The 21419-nt window shown below is 43.9% G+C and overlaps 1 protein-coding gene across 2 annotated transcripts in view; it reads right to left on the bottom strand.

Annotated features, from left to right (window-relative positions):
- The window catches only part of LOC139536251 (copine-9-like), a 147137-nt gene that overhangs the window by 77338 nt on the left and 48380 nt on the right, over positions 1 to 21419 (bottom strand). For both annotated transcript variants that reach the window (XM_071336610.1, XM_071336611.1), the window contains exons 5-6: positions 4896 to 4935; positions 4589 to 4591 (exon numbers count right to left, since the gene is read on the bottom strand). In XM_071336610.1, coding sequence (XP_071192711.1) covers positions 4589 to 4591; positions 4896 to 4935 — 43 coding nt within the window. The remainder of the gene's footprint in view (positions 1 to 4588; positions 4592 to 4895; positions 4936 to 21419) is intronic.

The following is a 21419-nucleotide window of genomic DNA, read 5'->3' on the forward strand; positions in this document are numbered from 1 at the left end:
CAATAAACAATCACCGACAAGGACATGAGGGGAAACAGAGGGTTAAATACACACCAGTACAGACGTACACACACAGTTACAATAAACAATCACCGACAAGGACATGAGGGGAAACAGAGGGTTAAATACACACCAGTACAGACGTACACACACAGTTACAATAAACAATCACCGACAAGGACATGAGGGGGAACAGAGGGTTAAATACACACCAGTACAGACGTACACATACACTTACAATAAACAATCACCGACAAGGACATGAGGGGAAACAGAGGGTTAAATACACACCAGTACAGACGTACACACACAGTTACAATAAACAATCACCCACAAGGACATGAGGGGGAACAGAGGGTTAAATACACACCAGTACAGACGTACACATACACTTACAATAAACAATCACCGACAAGGACATGAGGGGAAACAGAGGGTTAAATACACACCAGTACAGACGTACACACACACTACAATAAACAATCACCCACAAGGACATGAGGGGAAACAGAGGGTTAAATACACACCAGTACAGACGTACACACACACTACAATAAACAATCACCCACAAGGACATGAGGGGGAACAGAGGGTTAAATACACACCAGTACAGACGTACACATACACTTACAATAAACAATCACCGACAAGGACATGAGGGGAAACAGAGGGTTAAATACACACCAGTACAGACGTACACACACAGTTACAATAAACAATCACCCACAAGGACATGAGGGGAAACAGAGGGTTAAATACACACCAGTACAGACGTACACATACACTTACAATAAACAATCACCGACAAGGACATGAGGGGAAACAGAGGGTTAAATACACACCAGTACAGACGTACACACACACTACAATAAACAATCACCGACAAGGACAAGAGGGGAAACAGAGGGTTAAATACACACCAGTACAGACGTACACATACACTTACAATAAACAATCACCGACAAGGACATGAGGGGAAACAGAGGGTTAAATACACACCAGTACAGACGTACACACACACTACAATAAACAATCACCGACAAGGACAAGAGGGGAAACAGAGGGTTAAATACACACCAGTACAGACGTACACATACACTTACAATAAACAATCACCGACAAGGACAAGAGGGGAAACAGAGGGTTAAATACACACCAGTACAGACGTACACATACACTTACAATAAACAATCACCCACAAGGACAAGAGGGGAAACAGAGGGTTAAATACACACCAGTACAGACGTACACATACACTTACAATAAACAATCACCGACAAGGACAAGAGGGGAAACAGAGGGTTAAATACACACCAGTACAGACGTACACATACACTACAATAAACAATCACCGACAAGGACAAGAGGGGAAACAGAGGGTTAAATACACACCAGTACAGACGTACACATACACTTACAATAAACAATCACCGACAAGGACATGAGGGGAAACAGAGGGTTAAATACACAACATGTAATTGATGGGATTGGAACCAGGTATGATGGAAGACAAGACAAAACCAATGGAAAATGAAAAATGGATCAGCAATGGCTAGAATGTCGGTGACGTCGACCGCCGAACACCGCCCGAACAAGGAGAGGGACCAACTTCGGCGGAAGTCGTGACAGTACCAGATTTAACACCTAGCTCATATTACCCATGGAGTACAAGATTTACACAACATGGGGCAACATTTTCCTTTGGCAAAGACACCTGCGCTGAGAGCTAATGCACTGTAAATGTAGTTATCATCTACATCGCAGCTTATCTTTTAACTTTTCTTTAGGAACTTTAATTTAACCTGATATATAGTTAAGGCACGATATTCACACGCCAAACGTAATGCAATCGCCATGTGCATTATTGGTGATCTCTGGTCCTATTGTTACGTTATTACAGATATATAATGCCTTCAGAAAGTATTCACACCCCTTGACTTTTTCCTCATTTTGTAGTTACAGCCTGAATTTAAAATTGATCAATTTTGGTCACTGGCCTACACGCAATACCTAGCGGTTAAGAGCGTTGGGCCAGTAGCCAAAAGGTTGCAGGTTTGAATTCCCGAGCTGACTAGGTGAACAATCTGCCAATGTGCCTTTGAGCAAGGCACTTAACCCTAATAGTAAATATAATGTATTGCTACATTAAAAAAAAAAAAATATGAAAGGTCTTGAGTCAATAAGTATTCAACCCCTTTGTTATGACAAGCCTAAATAAGTTCATGAGTAAAAATGTGCTTAACAAGTTCACATAATAAGTTGCATGGACTCACTCTGTGTGCAATAATAGTGTTAAACATGATTTTTGAATGACGACCTCATCTCTGTACCCTACACATACAATTATCTGTAAGGTCCCTCAGTTGAGCAGAGAATTTCAAACACAGATTCAACCACAAAGACCAGGGAGGTTTTCCAATGCCTCGCAAAGAAGGGCACCTATTTGTAGATGGGTAAAAAAAATACAAAATAAATACATTGAATATCCCTTTAAGCATGGTGAAGTTATTAATTACACTTTGGATGGTGTATCAATACACCCAGTCACTACAAAGACACAGACCTTCTTCTTAACTCAGTTGCTGGAGAGGAAGGAACCCACTCAGGTATTTCACCATGAGGTCAATGGTGACTTTAAAACAGTTACAGAATGTAATTGCTGTGATAGAAAACTGAGGATGGATCAACAACATTGCAGTTACTCCATAATACTAACCTAATTGACAGAGTGAAAAGATGAAAATCCAACGCAACACATCACAGAGTAGCACTCATCCTATTTTCAAGCATGGTGGTGGCTTCATCATGTTATGGGTATGCTGGTCATCGGCATGGACTAGCGAGTTTTTTATGATAAAAAAAAATGGAATAGAGGTAAGCACAGGCAAAATCCAAGAGGAAAACCTGGTTCAGTCTGCTTTCCAACAGACACTGAGAGACAAATTTACCTTTCAGCAGGACAAAAACACAAGGACAAATATACACTGGAGTTGCTTTACCAAGACAACATTGAACGTTCCTGAAATGCATAGTTACACTTTTAACTTAAATCGTCTTGAAAATCTATGGCAAGACTAGAAAACGGCTATCTAGCAACGATCAACAACTAACTTGACAGAGCTTGAAAAATTCTTTAAGAATAATGTGAAAATATTGTACAATACAGGTGTGCAAAGCTCTTAGAGACGTACCCAGAAAAAATCACAGCTTTAAACCGCTGCTACATGTATTGACTCAGGGAATTGAATACATATCTAATCAATCATATATTTTTAGACAAATGTTAGCATTTTCTTACACTTTGACATTAGAGTATTTTGTGTGGATCATTGACAAAAAATGACATTTCAATCCCACTTTGTAACACAACAAAATATGGAGAATATAAAGGGGTGTGAATACTTTCTGAAGGCACTGTGATTCCAATGCAAGAACCCAAATGACGCCCCCGGGTATAGCTACATATCGTTATGTTTCATCAAAGAAATAGATACATTATGTTCTGGTTTTCGTGGTAGCCTATTTGTTTTCCTGGTTGTGAATGGAACTGTATGTATTGGAAAGTGTATTTTGCCATATCACAACATGTTGCTGAACTCATGAGCAGCATGATTCTCCATGAATGAAGCGGGCCTATAGGCCTATTCATTTGGCAAGACAGCATGGCTGCATCTCACTGTAGTAGGCTGTAGGCTAAGTTTTGGATCTCCATTCACCTTTTGTTTATTGCATTTGTTTACTGTTAATGTAACTAGAGATTTTGTTTACTTTGTATCGCTGTTTTGTTCTGTTTGCATTCATTAGTTCACATTCGCAGTTGTGTCGGTATTCTAAGCCAAACCGCTACTCAGTGTTTTTGTTTGCATGCATGAATAACTAGGCTACTACTTTCAGCATTAAGTTAGCATTATTTTGGTGAGACAGCTGTGTGTACGTCTGCATTCACACAGGCTGTTTGTAATAGGTGAATTGCCCTATCTACTATATATTTACCAAAACGGCTAGCAAAGAGCATTCCAAATCATGATAAACACTATTAGCGCACACAGAGTCCATGCAACTTATTGTGACTTGTTAAGCACATTTCTACTCCTGACCTTATTTAGGTTTGTCATAACAAAGGGGTTAAATACTTATTGACTCAACATTTTAGCTTAGAATTTTTTATTATTTTGGAAACATTTCTAAAAATATAACTCCACTGTGTGTAGGCCAGTGACAAAAAAAATCTAAATGTAATCAATTTTAAATTCAAGCTGTAACACAACAAAATGTGGAATAAGTCAAGAATACTTTCTGAAGGCACTGCATATTGAATTCTGCTTATATCACGCTATCCCAAAATAAACATAAAAGTTCAAATTCAAGAAGTGACAGGTTGGCAAACAATCTCTGCTGTGCTGTATCAGCACCACGGACAGCACCCTACAACCTAAAGCAAGGTTTTCATTAAAACCAACCAGCTAGATCGTTTCTTACCTTTTCAGAAGATCCACATTTATGTGTCCTTAAAAGTCTATAACTAATTACAAAAATACTATTCCTTGTGATCCGTCAAACTGTGTTTACAGTAATGTTGTTGACTAACCTTCTACTCATCCACAATGGTTTGCAATAGAGAGAGAAAAACACATCTGTTAGTTGGAAATCTGCAGAGACAAAAAAACAAACAGCATTCTATTTTTTTATAAAAATAATTCAAATTCATTATTCTGACATTCCCTCCTTGAAGAAAAATACCACTTAGTAATCAAATCAAAGACTAACCAAATGTAACAGCTTTAATAGGGAAGTATTTTCCCTTGACAGTTCATTAAGTAAACATAACTAAGTGACATGAAAATATGCAAGATATTCAGCTTATATTAATAGCATGATATCACCAGTGTACTTACATGTTTTGAAATGTTTGAACTTCTGGTGTCCACATTGTACCTGTCAGAAAAAGGAACAATACATCAGCACCTGGTGATGGGTTGAATCAACAAAAAAAATCAAAGTTCCTTTAAAAAGTGGCAATCTGCAGTTTCTACAGCAATGTTTTGACTTAAAATAATAATATGTAAGCATTTATTCTTGAAGAATATAACTTAGAAATGCCTCATGAGCCTAGTTCAACTGTTGTACCCCATCAGAACACAAAATATAAGGTTATTTTACTCCAATGTTTGTAATAAAAGTAGATGTATACAAACACTATTGCCTCAAAACTATTATTTTGATATCATGGATGGTCAGTCCATGATATCTGTCTATGAATTTGAGAGTGATTGCATTTCTCCAGCCTAATTTTTACCAAAATAGTTGTGGGGAAAATGCTTTGTTATTGTTCCAACTGCTGATTGCCCCTTTAAAGCTCTTGCCTATCTGAACAAGTGTTGTTTCTGTGTTTTTTTTTTTAAAGATCCTATTCTGGATTTCTATTTCGTACATTTGATATTGAACTCTGCATTGTTGAGGAAGAGCTTGTATGTAAGCATTTAGCTGGATGGTTTACACCTTTTGTATTCTGTGCATGTGACAAATAACATTTGATTTGAGATCATTTGATATGTTCCTTAGGGAGCGCATGTGCCAGGATACGGTGTCTATATTAGGTGTCTAAACTACCCTGAAACAAAGACTACATTCACTGTCTCTCTGAATCCGTCTGTTCTCTCTCTCCCTTCTTTCAAAGTCACAAGGATTTGGCATCACTGTCACTCAGCCTTATCAGGAGTTCATGTCAGTGTCAACAAGAGTTACTTTCAGTCTCATCAGGAATTATGGTTTGTTTAAGTGACACTGACACCAACTCCTTGTGACTCTGAGACTGTCCTTATATGGACACCATAATAGTAGCCTAAATTGTTTTTAATTTAATTTAAATAAATAAAAAACAAACACACATGTCTTTTTTTACTAGCATTGACTTTGCTGATAGCTACTTTAATGAGAAACAATATACTGACTTTGACCGTGTGGTTGTCTCACCTATTGTAGCAATCTTAAAATGAATTAACTAACTAAGTCATTTTGGATAAAAGTGTCTGCAAATGACAAAAATCTAAATATAAAAATGTAACACAAATGGCATTCACCTGGTTTTTACTAGAAAACATCAGTTGTTAGGTTGATACTACAATTATTATCTTCACGCCAATAGCTACTTGTTTCAGTACATCTGGAATTAACCCAAAACTATTTATCAAGCATTGATAAAGTAATAACTCGTTACCATATATAATATGTACCTTTATAACTTTATGCCCCTCTCCCCACAGGTGTGATTACTACCTCTGAGGGTTTAGAGCTTGAGGTAGTTACCTCTGCAGGCTAAACTTAAATCTAGACTTGGTTTCCTCTATTGTAATCGCTCCTCTTTCATCCCAGCTGCCAAACTAACCCTAATTCAGATGACCATCCTACCCATGCTAGATTATGGAGACGCAATTAATAGATCGGCAGGTTAGGGTGCTCTCGAGCCGGCTAGATGTTCTTTACCATTCGGCCATCTGATTTACCACCAATGCTCCTTATAGGACACATCACTGCACTCTATACTCCTCTGTAAACTGGTAATCTCTGTATACCCGTCGCAAGACCCACTGGTTAATGCTTATTTATAAAACCCTCTTAGGCCTCACTCCCCCCTATCTGAGATATCTACTGCAGCCCTCATCCTCCACATACAACACCCGCTCTGCCAGTCACATTCTGTTAAAGGTCCCCAAAGCACACACATCCCTGGGTCACTCGTCTTTTCAGTTCGCTGCAGCTAGCGACTGGAACGAGCTGCAACAAACACTCAAACATCTCTTCATTCAAAGACTCAATCATGGACACTCTTACTGACAGTTGTGGTTGCTTTGCGTGATGTATTGTCGTCTCTACCTTCTTGCCCTTTGTGCTGTTGTCTGTGCCCAATAATGTTTGTACCATGTTGTGCTGCTGCCATATTGTGTTGCTACCATGTTGTGCTGCTGCCATGTTGTGTTGCTACCATGTTGTCGTCATGTTGTGTTGCTACCATGCTGTGTTTTCATGTGTTGCTGCCATGCTGTGTTGTCGTCTTAAGTCTCTCTTTATGTAGTGTTGTGGTGTCTGTCTTTATGTAGTGTTGTCTTAGGTCTCCCTTTATGTAGTGTTGTCTTAGGTCTCCCTTTATGTAGTGTTCTCTCTTGACGTGATGTGTGTTTTGTCCTATATTTGTATTTTATTTTGTATTTTTAATCCCAGCCCCCATCCCCGCAGGAGGCCTTTTGCCTTTTGGTAGGCCGTCATTGTAAATAAAACTTTGTTCTTAACTGTCTTGCTTAGTTAAATAAAGGTTAAATAAAAATAAAATTAAAATTAAATAAAGTAAACACCTGGTAAAATCATGACTAAGTTAAACCATAAACATACATGAATGTACTTCCTCATATAGTACAGGCAGCCTAAACTCAACTGTAATCAAATCCTGACTTTACAGCTGTGCATGAAGATGAAACAAGATTACCCACACAGGACAGGACATGATGTTTAATAAATAAATAAGCAGCGTGTATGTAGATACGAAGGAAGAGTCAAGAATGACAAAGACAAATGGATGTGGATCGAATGGTAATGAATTCCAAAATAGGATCGACTGTATGAATTGAAGACCCTATCACCCCCCTCCCACCCACCAGGGGGGAAAAACGTGGCACTTTTTTCCTCAAGGCTCCCTCTTAAGTGCCAACATAACGAGTTCCTATAAAAAGCCTTTTGTTTGACAAAGGAAATCCACTTGCTGCTAAACTGATTTACACAAATTACTGCACATTACACAAGAATATAATGCATTTTTCTTCTCCGTCTGGAATCTCTCTCTCTCTCCCTTTGCACCCACTCGTTTCTGTCAGTGTTTTTGAAGTCAAACAGTGGAGGACGATGCACTGCCTCGTGCTAAAGAGAAACAGCAACCTTGCCATCATCTGGGTCCTTTGAATAGATTATGAAGGAGATTTTCAATAGGACCGAGGGGTCAAATGCTTGACTTGACCGTAATTAACAAGATGAGCTCCTCCAGGACTCCACGGTATAGTCAAAAGGAAATACTATAGACATTTTAAAGATAGTTAAGTTGGATAGTTGACAGGCAGTTGGATAGTTGACTTTATTGAAGATGTACACAGCGTTGGTAAGTAGCCCGTTACCTGCACGTTCCAAGATATACATCCGTATTGAATTTGTTTCCCAGGAGAAATACAGTGGCAAGAAAAAGTATGTGAACCCTTTTTAAATTACCTGGATTTCTGCATAAGTTTTAATCTGAGTCACAATAATAGATAAATACAGTGTGTTTAAACTAATAACACACAAATTATTGTAATTTTCTTGTCTATATTGAATACATCATTTAAACATTCACAGTGTAGGTTGGAAAAAGTATGTGAACCCCAAGGCTAATGACTTCACGAAAAGCTAATTGGAGTCAATGAGGTTAAGAAGAATCCTAGAGTGTCAGCTAAAGACTTACAGAAATCTCTGGAAGATGCTAACATCTCTGTTGACGAGTCTACAATACGTAAAACACTAAACAAGAACAGTGTTCATGGGAGTACACCATGGAAGAAGCCACTGCTGTCCAAAAAAAACATTGCTGCATGTCTAAAGTTCGCAAAAGAGCACCTGGATGGTCCACAGCGCTACTGGCAAAATATTCTGTGGACAGATGAAACTAAAGTTGTGTTGTTTGGAAGGAACACACAACACTATGTGTGGAGAAAAAAAGGCACAGCACACCAACATCAAAACCTCATCCCATCTGTAAAGTATGGTGGAAGGAGCATTATGGTTTGGGGCTGCTTGTTACATCTGCTCCTGCCACACCCTCTACTTCTCCTCCTGTGTCTCCCTAACCTGCCACCACTCCCCCAGTGCTCTCTCCCTCTTCCTCTCTCTCTGTGTGTGTGTGTGTGTGTGTGTGTGTGTGTGTGTGTGTGTGTGTGTGTGTGTGTGTGTGTGTGTGTGTGTGTGTGTGTGTGTGTGTGTGTGTGTGTGTGTGTGTGTGTGGAGACAGGTGTGCTGGAGGCAGAACGGCAGAACAGATCCCCACCAGCTGCAACTTGTTCCATAATCAAGACCTCAACAAATACTCAGCCCTGCCACTTCCACGCTGCCAGATCGTAACCTCTGCTCAGTCAGTCTGCGTTTTTTGGCCGTTTGTTCCTGCTTAGACCCTGTTTTCGTGTTATGCCTGTTTTCCCTTGCCTGACGCTGTTTTCCTCTCCGCTACGGTTCTGCCCGCTCTGACTCTCGTCCCTGTCTCCAGTCCCACGTCTCGTCATCCTGCTACTCTGTCCTGGACCCCCCACTCCACTGTATCCTTGGATTCCTCTCTGGTCCTGCTTACCCAGTCCTAACTCCCCTCGCTCCAGTCTCAGCCTCCACACCTAGCTTCCTGCAACCCGCCCGAGCTTCCCCTGGCCTGCACCCCATCTTCCCCCTGTGTTTCAATAAATACCTTGGTTACCTCATCCCAGTCTCCTCGTCTGAGTCTACTCTTGGGTTCACCTGTTCCGCGCCATGTGACACTGCTTTGCTGCCTCAGGGCCTGGACAGCTTGCTGTCATCGACGGTAAAATGAATTCCCAAGTTTATCAAGACATTTTGCAGGAGAATATAAGGCTATCTGTTCGCCAATTGAAGCTCAACAGAAGTTAGGTGATGCAACAGGACAACAACCCAAAAGACAGAAGTAAGTCAACAACAGAATGCCTTAAACAGAAGAAAATACGCCTTCTGGAGTCGCCCAGTCAGTCCTGACCTCAACCCGATTGAGATGCTGTGGCATGACCTCGAGAGTGGTTCACACCAGACATCCCAATAATATTTTGGAACTGAAACAGTTTTGTAAAGAGGAATGTGTGTGTGTCCAAAATTCCTCCTGACCGTTGTGCAGGTCTGATCCGCAACTACAGAAAACATTTGGTTGAGGTTATTGCTGCCAAAGGAGGGTCAACCAGTTATGAAATCCAAGGGTTCACATACTTTTGCAACCTGCACTATGAATGTTTACATGGTGTGTTCAATAGATATGAAAAAGTATAATTGTTTGTGTGTTATTAGTTTAAGCAGACTGTGTTTGTCTATTGTTGTGACTTAGATGAAGATCAGATAAAATGTTATGACCAATTTATGCAGAAATCCAGGTAATTCTAAAGGGTTCACATACTTTTTCTTCCCACTGTAGCTGCCGTGTAGAACCTGAGTGACTGACTAGGCCCTTGGATGGGATTCAGGTACAGAGAGCCAATTGTAGTGCTAGTACGGTATTGCGAAGCCATACGGACCCGCTAGATCCAGGGAGGATATCAGAACTTCGCTACACATGCAATAACATCTGCTAAACATGTGTATGTGACAAATAAAATTAGATTTTGATTTGATATAGGTAGTGTAAGATGGTGAGAAAGATTGAGCTGTCAAAATGAGTCTGTGGAAACGACATTGTCAAATGCAAACTGAGAAAGATGTATTAAGGCTACAATGAATGCCTTCACTCTTTAAAACATATAAGGGTTGTTCTGCTGTCCCTGTAGGAGAAACCTTTTGGTTCTAGGTAGTTTTAAGAGTCTGGCTTGGCCCTACGAGAATGTAAGATATCTTCTAAAAGTAATTTATCACACTTTATGAACCTTCCGTTTATAACATCTTCAAAGATAAAAGTTCAAGTTCTTCTTCCATAATGTTTGTATTTTGAATATAAAATATCAAGAAGGTATTTGAAACTATTCTATCCTCCAACTCTCATCTTTTCCTCTCTTTTCTTTCAACTTATCCTCTGTAATTATTTGTCCTCTCCTTTACAGCTCTGTGATGGACAGGTGAGGGTTCTGCATGGCCAGGAGAGAGGCCGCAGCACTAGAGCACCATGACAGAACTGACAACGGTGTGACAGACAGACAGACAACCTAGCTCACTGCTCCAGCATCTGGAAAACTCTGATTTGGAAATCTAGGACAAAACTAAGAAATGCAATAAACACTTAGGAAAGAGCTTTAAAAAAGCTGCTCAGTTGTTCAAGCTTCACATGCAGACCAGTTCATTTGTAAATGAGGATCGAACATAGGCACCTCATTTCTAACAATTCATCACAAATGAAGTGGTGTCTTTTCAGAAGAAGCTGTGCCTTCAGTTTTTCATTAACAGCCTCTCTTAATTTTGGCATAAATCTGCTTCCATATGTTGTCACTGTTTCAGAGCAGCAAAGGAAAAGAAGAGTTTTTAGTGATAAAACTGAAAGCTAGGGGCTAATGTGTATTGTGATGAAAAGTAGAGAGGCTCTCCTGAAGACTGAGAAAGCTATAGCAACCACGTTATCAGAATCTAGCGAAGTGGCAGAGAGCAGAACTCCCCGCTCTCAAACACTAACCCTCCTAAAGTATCTCTAAACTCCAGAACCTTTCTTACTTATATTAGCCTACCTCCCTCCCTCTACAATGAGTCTACCATCTCTGTTTTTCCTCGATCCCTCACTTTCAATCAGAATGCCCCCTCACTCACTCAGTAAAAATCCCATCTCTGGCGATGTAAAATTGAGTGCTGAGCCAGGCATGGGTGGTATCAAATGAAATTACAGCACTGTAGGATAAGCCTTGAAGCGCTGAGCGAAATTAGATTTAGCAGTGCGAGGAGTGATAAACCCGCCCCAAAAATCGGATAGCCTCATTTACATGGCAGGCGACAGAGGACCTCAGGGCAGCTCTTTGTAATCAAGACAAAGGACCGGCATTAAACACATTGTGATATCCAGGAAGGTGGGGCATGAATTAACACAAATTACCAGGTTGATACAAACCGAATCCTAACGAGAAGGAAACATTATTGTAGAATTTCCAAAAACCTTAATTACAGTCAAGGATCAATGCACAGGCTTACCTGGGCTGATAGGGAATCCATAAATAATTGATAGCGGCCAGGGGCCCGTGGTAGGGTTTGCTCCGTGCCTGCTTAATTACATTACAGGTAGCCTAGCGGTAGGGTTACCAGTTCCAATCCCGGGTCTGATGGGAAAAATCTGGGGGGAAGTGAGCTGGCAACCAGAGATGCTATTGCCTGCCGTTGTGCCCCTTGAGCAAGGCACTTAACCCCCCACAACAACGGCTCCATGGGAGCCCAGTGTGGCAGTCCCTCCTCTCCAACCTGTATATGTATATGTGTCTTTCCTAGGGGTTGGGATAAAGCGGAAGTCACATTTCGGTTTGGCCTTTATAAGCCACTGTATCTACTATAACAGCACAAAAACTACAGGATCAAAAACAAACTATAACACCATTCCAAGGACAGTGTTACTTCCAACTCTTTCTCAACAAGGTGTAAAAAATCACACCACCATCACTCTGACTTGACCTTCTTAAAAACTCAGAACCCAAGTTCTTTAATCTTGTGTCTTGTTTTCCATCCTTTGCTGCGTGCTGGTCAGACAGTCATGTTAGCCTATTCCATATTATCTAAATGGAAGAAAATCATGTGAACTCCCCTTCACCTTAGACAATTCATTAGATCTAGGAGAAACGAATGATGTGCATTTACTTCTTTGTGCTCACGACTTGACGAGTAGTCAAGTTCTCTTTTTAAAAGAACTCAGCTACTTCTCAGAAGGCAAGCTAATTGACCTGAGGATAGGATCCTCATAATTGAGGAAAAGTATGGCAAATAAAGACCATCATCCAATGCCTACCTTTAAATATCTACAGGATACAACTGAGCATCATGCAGTGTTTTATATCTCTTGTATATCTGCTGAGTCTCTGGAAAGCCTTGATATGCCACGATACACTAGTCATAACAGAGTGGGAAGCCCTTCTGAAACGCCCCCACTCTTCTTCATATAATGATTCCATTAGAAACAAGAGAAAAGGATGTTGTCTTCGCCCCATATAGCATGCTCAGATTGAAAGGTAGAACTAAAAGCAGGTATAGATATTAGATAACTCGTTCCATCTAGTTTCCCAGTGTACAGTACAAATGGTTCATTGTTGCAGAAGAACTGCAGGAAATGTAAAACGTGTATTGTATTTGAGGTTTAAAAAGACTTCTGAAGTTTGTAATTTCCACTCAAAAAATGTAATCAACCCCTACAAAAATGTCCATGAATTATAATCCACATACTAACTCCCATTTCCTGTTGCTGCAGGATTATTTTCCTACTGTAGCAAACTGGCTCAAATTAAGATCCTACATCTGTTTATATGTAACAACTCCCCTGGGTAATCCATGTAGTCCCCTATCCCTATCCCATCTTTAAGTCCTATCTCTATCTCTATCCCTATCTCCATCCCCATCTTTAAGCCCCATCTCCATCCCCATCTTTAAGCCCCATCTCCATCCCCATCTTTAAGCCCCATCTCCATCCCCATCTTTAAGCCCCATCTCCATCCCCATCTTTAAGCCCCATCTCCATCCCCATCTTTAAGCCCCATCTCCATCCCCATGTTTAAGCCCCATCTCCATCCCCATCTTTAAGCCCCATCTCCATCCCCATCTTTAAGCCCCATCTCCATCCCCATCTTTAAGCCCCATCTCCATCCCCATCTTTAAGCCCCATCTCCATCCCCATCTTTAAGCCCTATCTCCATCCCCATCTTTAAGCCCCATCTCCATCCCCATCTTTAAGCCCCATCTCCATCCCCATCTTTAAGCCCCATCTCCATCCCCATCTTTAAGCCCCATCTCCATCCCCATCTTTAAGCCCCATCTCCATCCCCATCTTTAAGCCCCATCTCCATCCCCATCTTTAAGCCCCATCTCCATCCCCATCTTTAAGCCCTATCTCCATCCCCATCTTTAAGCCCCATCTCCATCCCCATCTTTAAGCCCCATCTCCATCCCCATCTTTAAGCCCCATCTCCATCCCCATCTTTAAGCCCCATCTCCATCCCCATCTTTAAGCCCCATCTCCATCCCCATCTTTAAGCCCTATCTCCATCCCCATCTTTAAGCCCCATCTGTCATGTTTTGTCTTTGATCTTCATGTCTTGTCCCTGTGCTTCCCTCTGCTGGTCTTATTAGGTTCTTTCCCTCTTTCTTTCTCTCTCTCTCCTCCTCCCTCTCTCCCTCTCCCGCTCTCTCTCTCTATCGTTCCGTTCCTGCTCCCAGCTGTTTCTCATTCTCCTAACGACCTCATTTACTCTTTCACACCTGTCCCCTATTTTGCCCTCTGATTAGAGTCCCTATTTCTCCCTCTGTTTTCCGCTTCTGCCTGGTCGGATTCTTGTTTGATGTTTGCTGTTCCTGTGTCCTTGTTCCGCCCTGTCGTGTTCTTTGCCTTCTTCAGATGCTGCGTGTGAGCAGGTGTCTATGTCAGCTACGGCCAGTGCCTTCCTGAAGCGACCTGCAGTCTGTGGTCGCGTCTCCAGTCGTTCCTCTCTATTGACGAGAGGATTTCAGTTCCTGTTTTGGATTGACCATTGATTATCCAGGAGAATCATTATTTGTTTAATACTGGAATAAAGACTCTGTTACTTTTACGTCGCTTTTGGGTCCTCATTCACCAGCATAACAGAAGAATCCGACCAAGATGGACCCAGCGACTATGGATTCTCTCAACACTGCCGTCGAGTTCCAGGGAGCAATGCTCGGCAGACACGAGCAGGAATTGTTTGCTGCTCGTCATGCCGTTGAGACCCTGGCCGCTCAGGTCTCCGATCTCTCTGGACAGTTTCAGAGTCTTCATCTCGTGCCACCAGCTACTTCCTGGTCTTCCGAGTCTCCGGAACCTAGGGTTAATAACCCACCATGTTACTCTGGGCAGCCCACTGAGTGTCGCTCCTTTCTCACCCAGTGTGATATTGTGTTCTCTCTCCAGCCCAACACGTACTCAAGAGAGAGAGCTCGGATCGCTTACGTCATATCACTCCTTACTGGTCGGGCTCGGGAGTGGGGCACAGCTATCTGGGAGGCAAGGGCTGAGTGTTCTAACGATTATCAGAACTTTAAAGAGGAGATGATACGGGTTTTTGATCGTTCAGTTTTTGGGAAGGAGGCTTCCAGGGCCCTGGCTTCCCTATGTCAAGGTGATCGATCCATAACGGATTACTCTATAGAGTTTCGCACTCTTGCTGCCTCCAGTGACTGGAACGAGCCGGCGTTGCTCGCTCGTTTTCTGGAGGGACTTCACGCTGAGGTTAAGGATGAGATTCTCTCCCGGGAGGTTCCTTCCAGCGTGGACTCTTTGATTGCACTCGCTATCCGCATAGAACGACGGGTAGATCTTCGTCACCGAGCTCGTGGAAGAGAGCTCGCGTTAACGGTGTTTCCCCTCTCCGCATCTCAACCATCTCCTCCCACCGGCTCAGAGACTGAGCCCATGCAGCTGGGAGGTATTCGCATCTCGACTAAGGAGAGGGAACGGAGAATCACCAACCGCCTTTGCCTCTATTGCGGTTCTGCTGGACATTTTGTCATGTCATGTCCAGTAAAAGCCAGAGCTCATCAGTAAGCGGAGGGCTACTGGTGAGCGCTACTACTCAGGTCTCTCCATCAAGATCCTGTACTACCTTGTCGGTCCATCTACGCTGGACCGGTTCAGCTGCTTCCTGCAGTGCCTTGATAGACTCTGGGGCTGAGGGTTGTTTTATGGACGAAGCATGGGCTCGGAAACATGACATTCCTCTCAGACAGTTAGGGAGGCCCACGCCCATGTTCGCCTTAGATGGTAGTCTTCTCCCCAGTATCAGATGTGAGACACTACCTTTAACCCTCACAGTATCTGGTAACCACAGTGAGACCATTTCCTTTTTGATTTTTCGTTCACCTTTTACACCTGTTGTTTTGGGTCATCCCTGGCTAGTATGTCATAATCCTTCTATTGATTGGTCTTGTAATTCTATCCTATCCTGGAACGTTTCTTGTCATGTGAAGTGTTTAATGTCTGCTATCCCTCCTGTGTCTTCTGTCCCCTCTACTCAGGAGGAACCTGGTGATTTGACAGGAGTGCCGGAGGAATATCATGATCTGCGCACGGTCTTCAGTCGGTCCAGAGCCAGCTCCCTTCCTCCTCACCGGTCGTATGATTGTTGTATTGATCTCCTTCCGGGGACCACTCCCCCTCGGGGTAGACTATACTCTCTGTCGGCTCCCGAACGTAAGGCTCTCGAGGATTATCTGTCTGTTTCTCTCAACGCCGGTACCGTGGTGCCTTCTTCCTCTCCCGCCGGAGCGGGATTTTTCTTTGTTAAGAAGAAGGACGGTACTCTGCGCCCCTGCGTGGATTATCGAGGGCTGAATGACATAACGGTTAAGAATCGTTATCCGCTTCCCCTTATGTCGTCAGCCTTCGAGATTTTGCAGGGAGCCAGGTTCTTTACTAAGTTGGACCTTCGTAACGCTTACCATCTCGTACGCATCAGAGAGGGGGACGAGTGGAAAACGGCGTTTAACACTCCGTTAGGGCATTTTGAATACCGGGTTCTGCCGTTCGGTCTCGCTAATGCTCCAGCTGTCTTTCAGGCATTAGTTAATGATGTACTGAGAGACATGCTGAACATTTTTGTTTTCGTTTACCTTGACGATATCCTGATTTTTTCACCGTCACTCGAGATTCATGTTCAGCACGTTCGACGTGTACTCCAGCGCCTTTTAGAGAATTGTCTCTACGTGAAGGCTGAGAAGTGCGCCTTTCATGTCTCCTCTGTCACATTTCTCGGTTCTGTTATTTCCGCTGAAGGCATTCAGATGGATCCCGCTAAGGTCCAGGCTGTCAGCGATTGGCCCGTTCCTAAGTCACGTGTCGAGTTGCAGCGCTTTCTCGGTTTCGCTAATTTCTATCGGCGTTTCATTCGTAATTTCGGTCAAGTGGCTGCCCCTCTCACAGCTCTGACTTCTGTCAAGACTTGCTTTAAGTGGTCCGGTTCCGCCCAGGGAGCTTTTGATCTCCTCAAGAAGCGTTTTACATCCGCCCCTATCCTTGTTACTCCTGACGTCACTAAACAATTCATTGTCGAGGTTGACGCTTCAGAGGTGGGCGTGGGAGCCATTCTGTCTCAGCGCTTCCAGTCTGACGATAAGGTCCATCCTTGCGCTTACTTTTCTCATCGCCTGTCGCCATCGGAACGCAACTATGATGTGGGTAACCGCGAACTGCTCGCCATCCGCTTAGCCATAGGCGAATGGCGACAGTGGTTGGAGGGGGCGACCGTTCCGTTTGTCGTTTGGACTGACCATAAGAACCTTGAGTACATCCGTTCTGCCAAACGACTTAATGCACGTCAGGCTCGTTGGGCGTTGTTTTTCGCTCGTTTCGAGTTCGTGATTTCCTATCGTCCGGGAAATAAGAACACCAAGCCTGATGCCTTATCCCGTCTCTTTAGTTCTTCTGTGGCTTCTACCGACCCCGAGGGGATTCTCCCTGAAGGGCGTGTTGTCGGGTTGACTGTCTGGGGAATTGAGAGACAGGTAAAGCAAGCACTCACTCACACTGCGTCGCCGCGCGCTTGTCCTAGTAACCTTCTGTTCGTTCCTGTCTCTACTCGTCTGGCTGTTCTTCAGTGGGCTCACTCTGCCAAGTTAGCTGGCCATCCCGGCGTTCGGGGTACGCTTGCTTCTATTCGCCAGCGGTTTTGGTGGCCTACTCAGGAGCGGGACACGCGCCGTTTCGTGGCTGCTTGTTCGGACTGCGCGCAGACTAAGTCAGGTAACTCTCCTCCTGCCGGTCGTCTCAGACCGCTTCCCATTCCTTCTCGACCATGGTCTCACATCGCCTTAGACTTTATTACCGGTCTGCCTTCGTCTGCGGGGAAGACTGTGATTCTTACGGTTATCGATAGGTTCTCTAAGGCGGCACATTTCATTCCCCTCGCTAAGCTTCCTTCCGCTAAGGAGACGGCACAAATCATCATTGAGAATGTGTTCAGAATTCATGGCCTCCCGTTAGACGCCGTTTCAGACAGAGGTCCGCAATTCACGTCACAGTTTTGGAGGGAGTTCTGTCGTTTGATTGGTGCTTCTGTCAGTCTCTCTTCCGGGTTTCATCCCCAGTCTAACGGTCAAGCAGAAAGGGCCAATCAGTCGATTGGTCGCATATTACGCAGCCTTTCGTTTCGAAACCCTGCGTCTTGGGCAGAACAGCTCCCCTGGGCTGAGTACGCTCACAACTCGCTTCCTTCGTCTGCTACCGGGCTATCTCCGTTTCAGAGTAGTCTTGGGTACCAGCCTCCTCTGTTCTCGTCCCAGCTCGCCGAGTCCAGCGTTCCCTCCGCTCAGGCTTTTGTCCAACGTTGTGAGCGCACCTGGAGGAGGGTCAGGTCTGCACTTTGCCGTTACAGGGCGCAGACTGTGAGAGCCGCCAATAAACGTAGGATTAGGAGTCCTAGGTATTGTCGCGGTCAGAGAGTGTGGCTTTCCACTCGTAACCTTCCCCTTACGACAGCTTCTCGCAAGTTGACTCCGCGGTTCATTGGTCCGTTCCGTGTCTCTCAGGTCGTCAATCCTGTCGCTGTGCGACTGCTTCTTCCGCGACATCTTCGTCGCGTCCACCCTGTCTTCCATGTCTCTTGTGTCAAGCCTTTTCTTCGCGCCCCCGTTCGTCTTCCCTCCCCCCCCCCCCGTCCTTGTCGAGGGCGCTCCTATTTACAAGGTACGAAAGATCATGGACATGCGTTCTCGGGGACGTGGTCACCAGTACTTAGTGGATTGGGAGGGTTACGGTCCTGAGGAGAGGAGTTGGGTTCCATCTCGGGACGTGCTGGACCGTTCGTTGATTGATGATTTCCTTCGTTGCCGCCAGGGTTCCTCCTCGAGTGCGCCAGGAGGCGCTCGGTGAGTGGGGGGGTACTGTCATGTTTTGTCTTTGATCTTCATGTCTTGTCCCTGTGCTTCCCTCTGCTGGTCTTATTAGGTTCTTTCCCTCTTTCTTTCTCTCTCTCTCCTCCTCCCTCTCTCCCTCTCCCGCTCTCTCTCTCTATCGTTCCGTTCCTGCTCCCAGCTGTTTCTCATTCTCCTAACGACCTCATTTACTCTTTCACACCTGTCCCCTATTTTGCCCTCTGTTTTCCGCTTCTGCCTGGTCGGATTCTTGTTTGATGTTTGCTGTTCCTGTGTCCTTGTTCCGCCCTGTCGTGTTCTTTGCCTTCTTCAGATGCTGCGTGTGAGCAGGTGTCTATGTCAGCTACGGCCAGTGCCTTCCTGAAGCGACCTGCAGTCTGTGGTCGCGTCTCCAGTCGTTCCTCTCTATTGACGAGAGGATTTCAGTTCCTGTTTTGGATTGACCATTGATTATCCAGGAGAATCATTATTTGTTTAATACTGGAATAAAGACTCTGTTACTTTTACGTCGCTTTTGGGTCCTCATTCACCAGCATAACACCATCTCCATCCCCATCTTTAAGCCCCATCTCCATCCCCATCTTTAAGCCCCATCTCCATCCCCATCTTTAAGCCTCTTCTCCATCCCCATCTTTAAGCCCCATCTCCATCCCCATCTCTATCCCTATCCCTATCCCCATCTTTAAGCCCTCTCTCTATCTCTAGCCCTATCTCCATCCCCATCCCCATCTTTAAGCCCTATCTCTATCCCTATTCTCATCTTTAAGCCCCATCTCCATCCCCATCTTTAAGCCCTGTCTCCATCCCCATCTTTAAGCCCTGTCTCCATCCCCATCTTTAAGCCCTGTCTCCATCCCCATCTTTAAGCCCTGTCTCCATCCCCATCTTTAAGCCCTGTCTCCATCCCCATCTTTAAGCCCTGTCTCCATCCCCATCTTTAAGCCCTGTCTCCATCCCCATCTTTAAGCCCTGTCTCCATCCCCATCTTTAAGCCCTGTGTCCATCCCCATCTTTAAGCCCTGTCTCATCCCCATCTTTAAGCCCTGTCTCCATCCCCATCTTTAAGCCCTGTGTCCATCCCCATCTCTATCCCTATTCTCATCTTTAAGCCCCATCTCCATCCCCATCTTTAAGCCCTGTCTCCATCCCCATCTTTAAGCCCTGTCTCCATCTCCATCTTTAAGCCCTGTCTCCATCCCCATCTTTAAGCCCTGTGTCCATCCCCATCTCTATCCCTATCTTTAAGCCCTATCTCTATTGCTATCTTTAAGCCCTATCTCTATTGCTATCTTTAAGCCCTATCTCTATCCCTATCTTGAAGCCCTGTCTTTATCCCTATCTTGAAGCCCTGTCTTTATCCCTATCCCCATTTTAAGCCCCATCTCTATCCCTCTCCCTATCTCTCCCTATCTTTAAGCCCTATCTCTATCCCTATCCCCATCTTTAAGCACACTCTAAGCCCTATCTCTATCCCTATCTCTAAGCTCTATCTCTAGCCCTATCCCTATCTCTAAGCTCTATCTCTAGCCCTATCTCTAAGCTCTATCTCTAGCCCTATCTCTAAGCTCTATCTCTAGCCCTATCCCTAAACACTATCTTTATCGCTATCTATATCCCTATTTCTAAGCCCTTACCAGTGCCTCCATGGCACTTCCTACCTTCTCTATCTATTGTGATCCAGGATGCTAAAAATAATCTCCAGAGGGAAGGGGGTGGTTAAATTATTCATCCAGCCATAACAGGGGCTCTCCCTTTTATTGGAGCCACCTCTCGGGACCTCAAATCAGGGAGACGACAGCACTCCCCTGGGGCCTTGAAGATCCAGATCTGGACAATCCTGGAAATGCAATAGGCACCCAATTTATTTCCATATACCTCCTATGACCTCACTTACTTATGTCACAAGGATGACAGGTGTGACTCCGACAAACAAAAAGTGGATATCGATCAACGTTTCGTTACACAGGGCTGAGAATAGCTGTCAACAGCCTGTATAGCCTGTATAGCCTGTATAATCTGTATAGCCTGCATAATCTGTATAACCTGTATAGCCTGTAAAACCTGTATAATCTGTATAATCTGTATAGCCTGTATAATCTGTATAACCTGTATAGCCTGCATAATCTGTATAACCTGTCTAGCCTGTATAATCTGTATAACCTGTCTAGCCTGTATAATCTGTATAACCTGTATAGCCTGTTTAATCTGTATAGCCTGTAAAACCTGTATAATCTGTATAGCCTGTATAACCTGCATAACCTGTATAGCCTGTATAACCTGTATAGCCTGTATAATCTGTATAACCTGTATAGCCTGTTTAATATGTATAGCCTGTATAACCTGTATATCCTGTTTAATCTGTATAACCTGTATAGCCTGTTTAATATGTATAGCCTGTATAACCTGTATAGCCTGTATAATCTGTATAACCTGTATAGCCTGTTTAATATGTATAGCCTGTATAACCTGTATAGCCTGTTTAATCTGTATAACCTGTACACAGTCCAGGGTCAGCCATTATTAATCTTGGAGCATTTTGGGTCAAGTGCCTTGCTCAAGGGCACATTGACAGATTTTTCACCTTGTCGGCTCAGGATTCGAAAGAGCGACCTTTCGGTTACTGGCCCAATGCTCTAACAGCTATCATC

Source organism: Salvelinus alpinus, chromosome 12, assembly GCF_045679555.1.
Source record: "Salvelinus alpinus chromosome 12, SLU_Salpinus.1, whole genome shotgun sequence".
Lineage (NCBI taxonomy): Eukaryota > Metazoa > Chordata > Actinopteri > Salmoniformes > Salmonidae > Salvelinus > Salvelinus alpinus.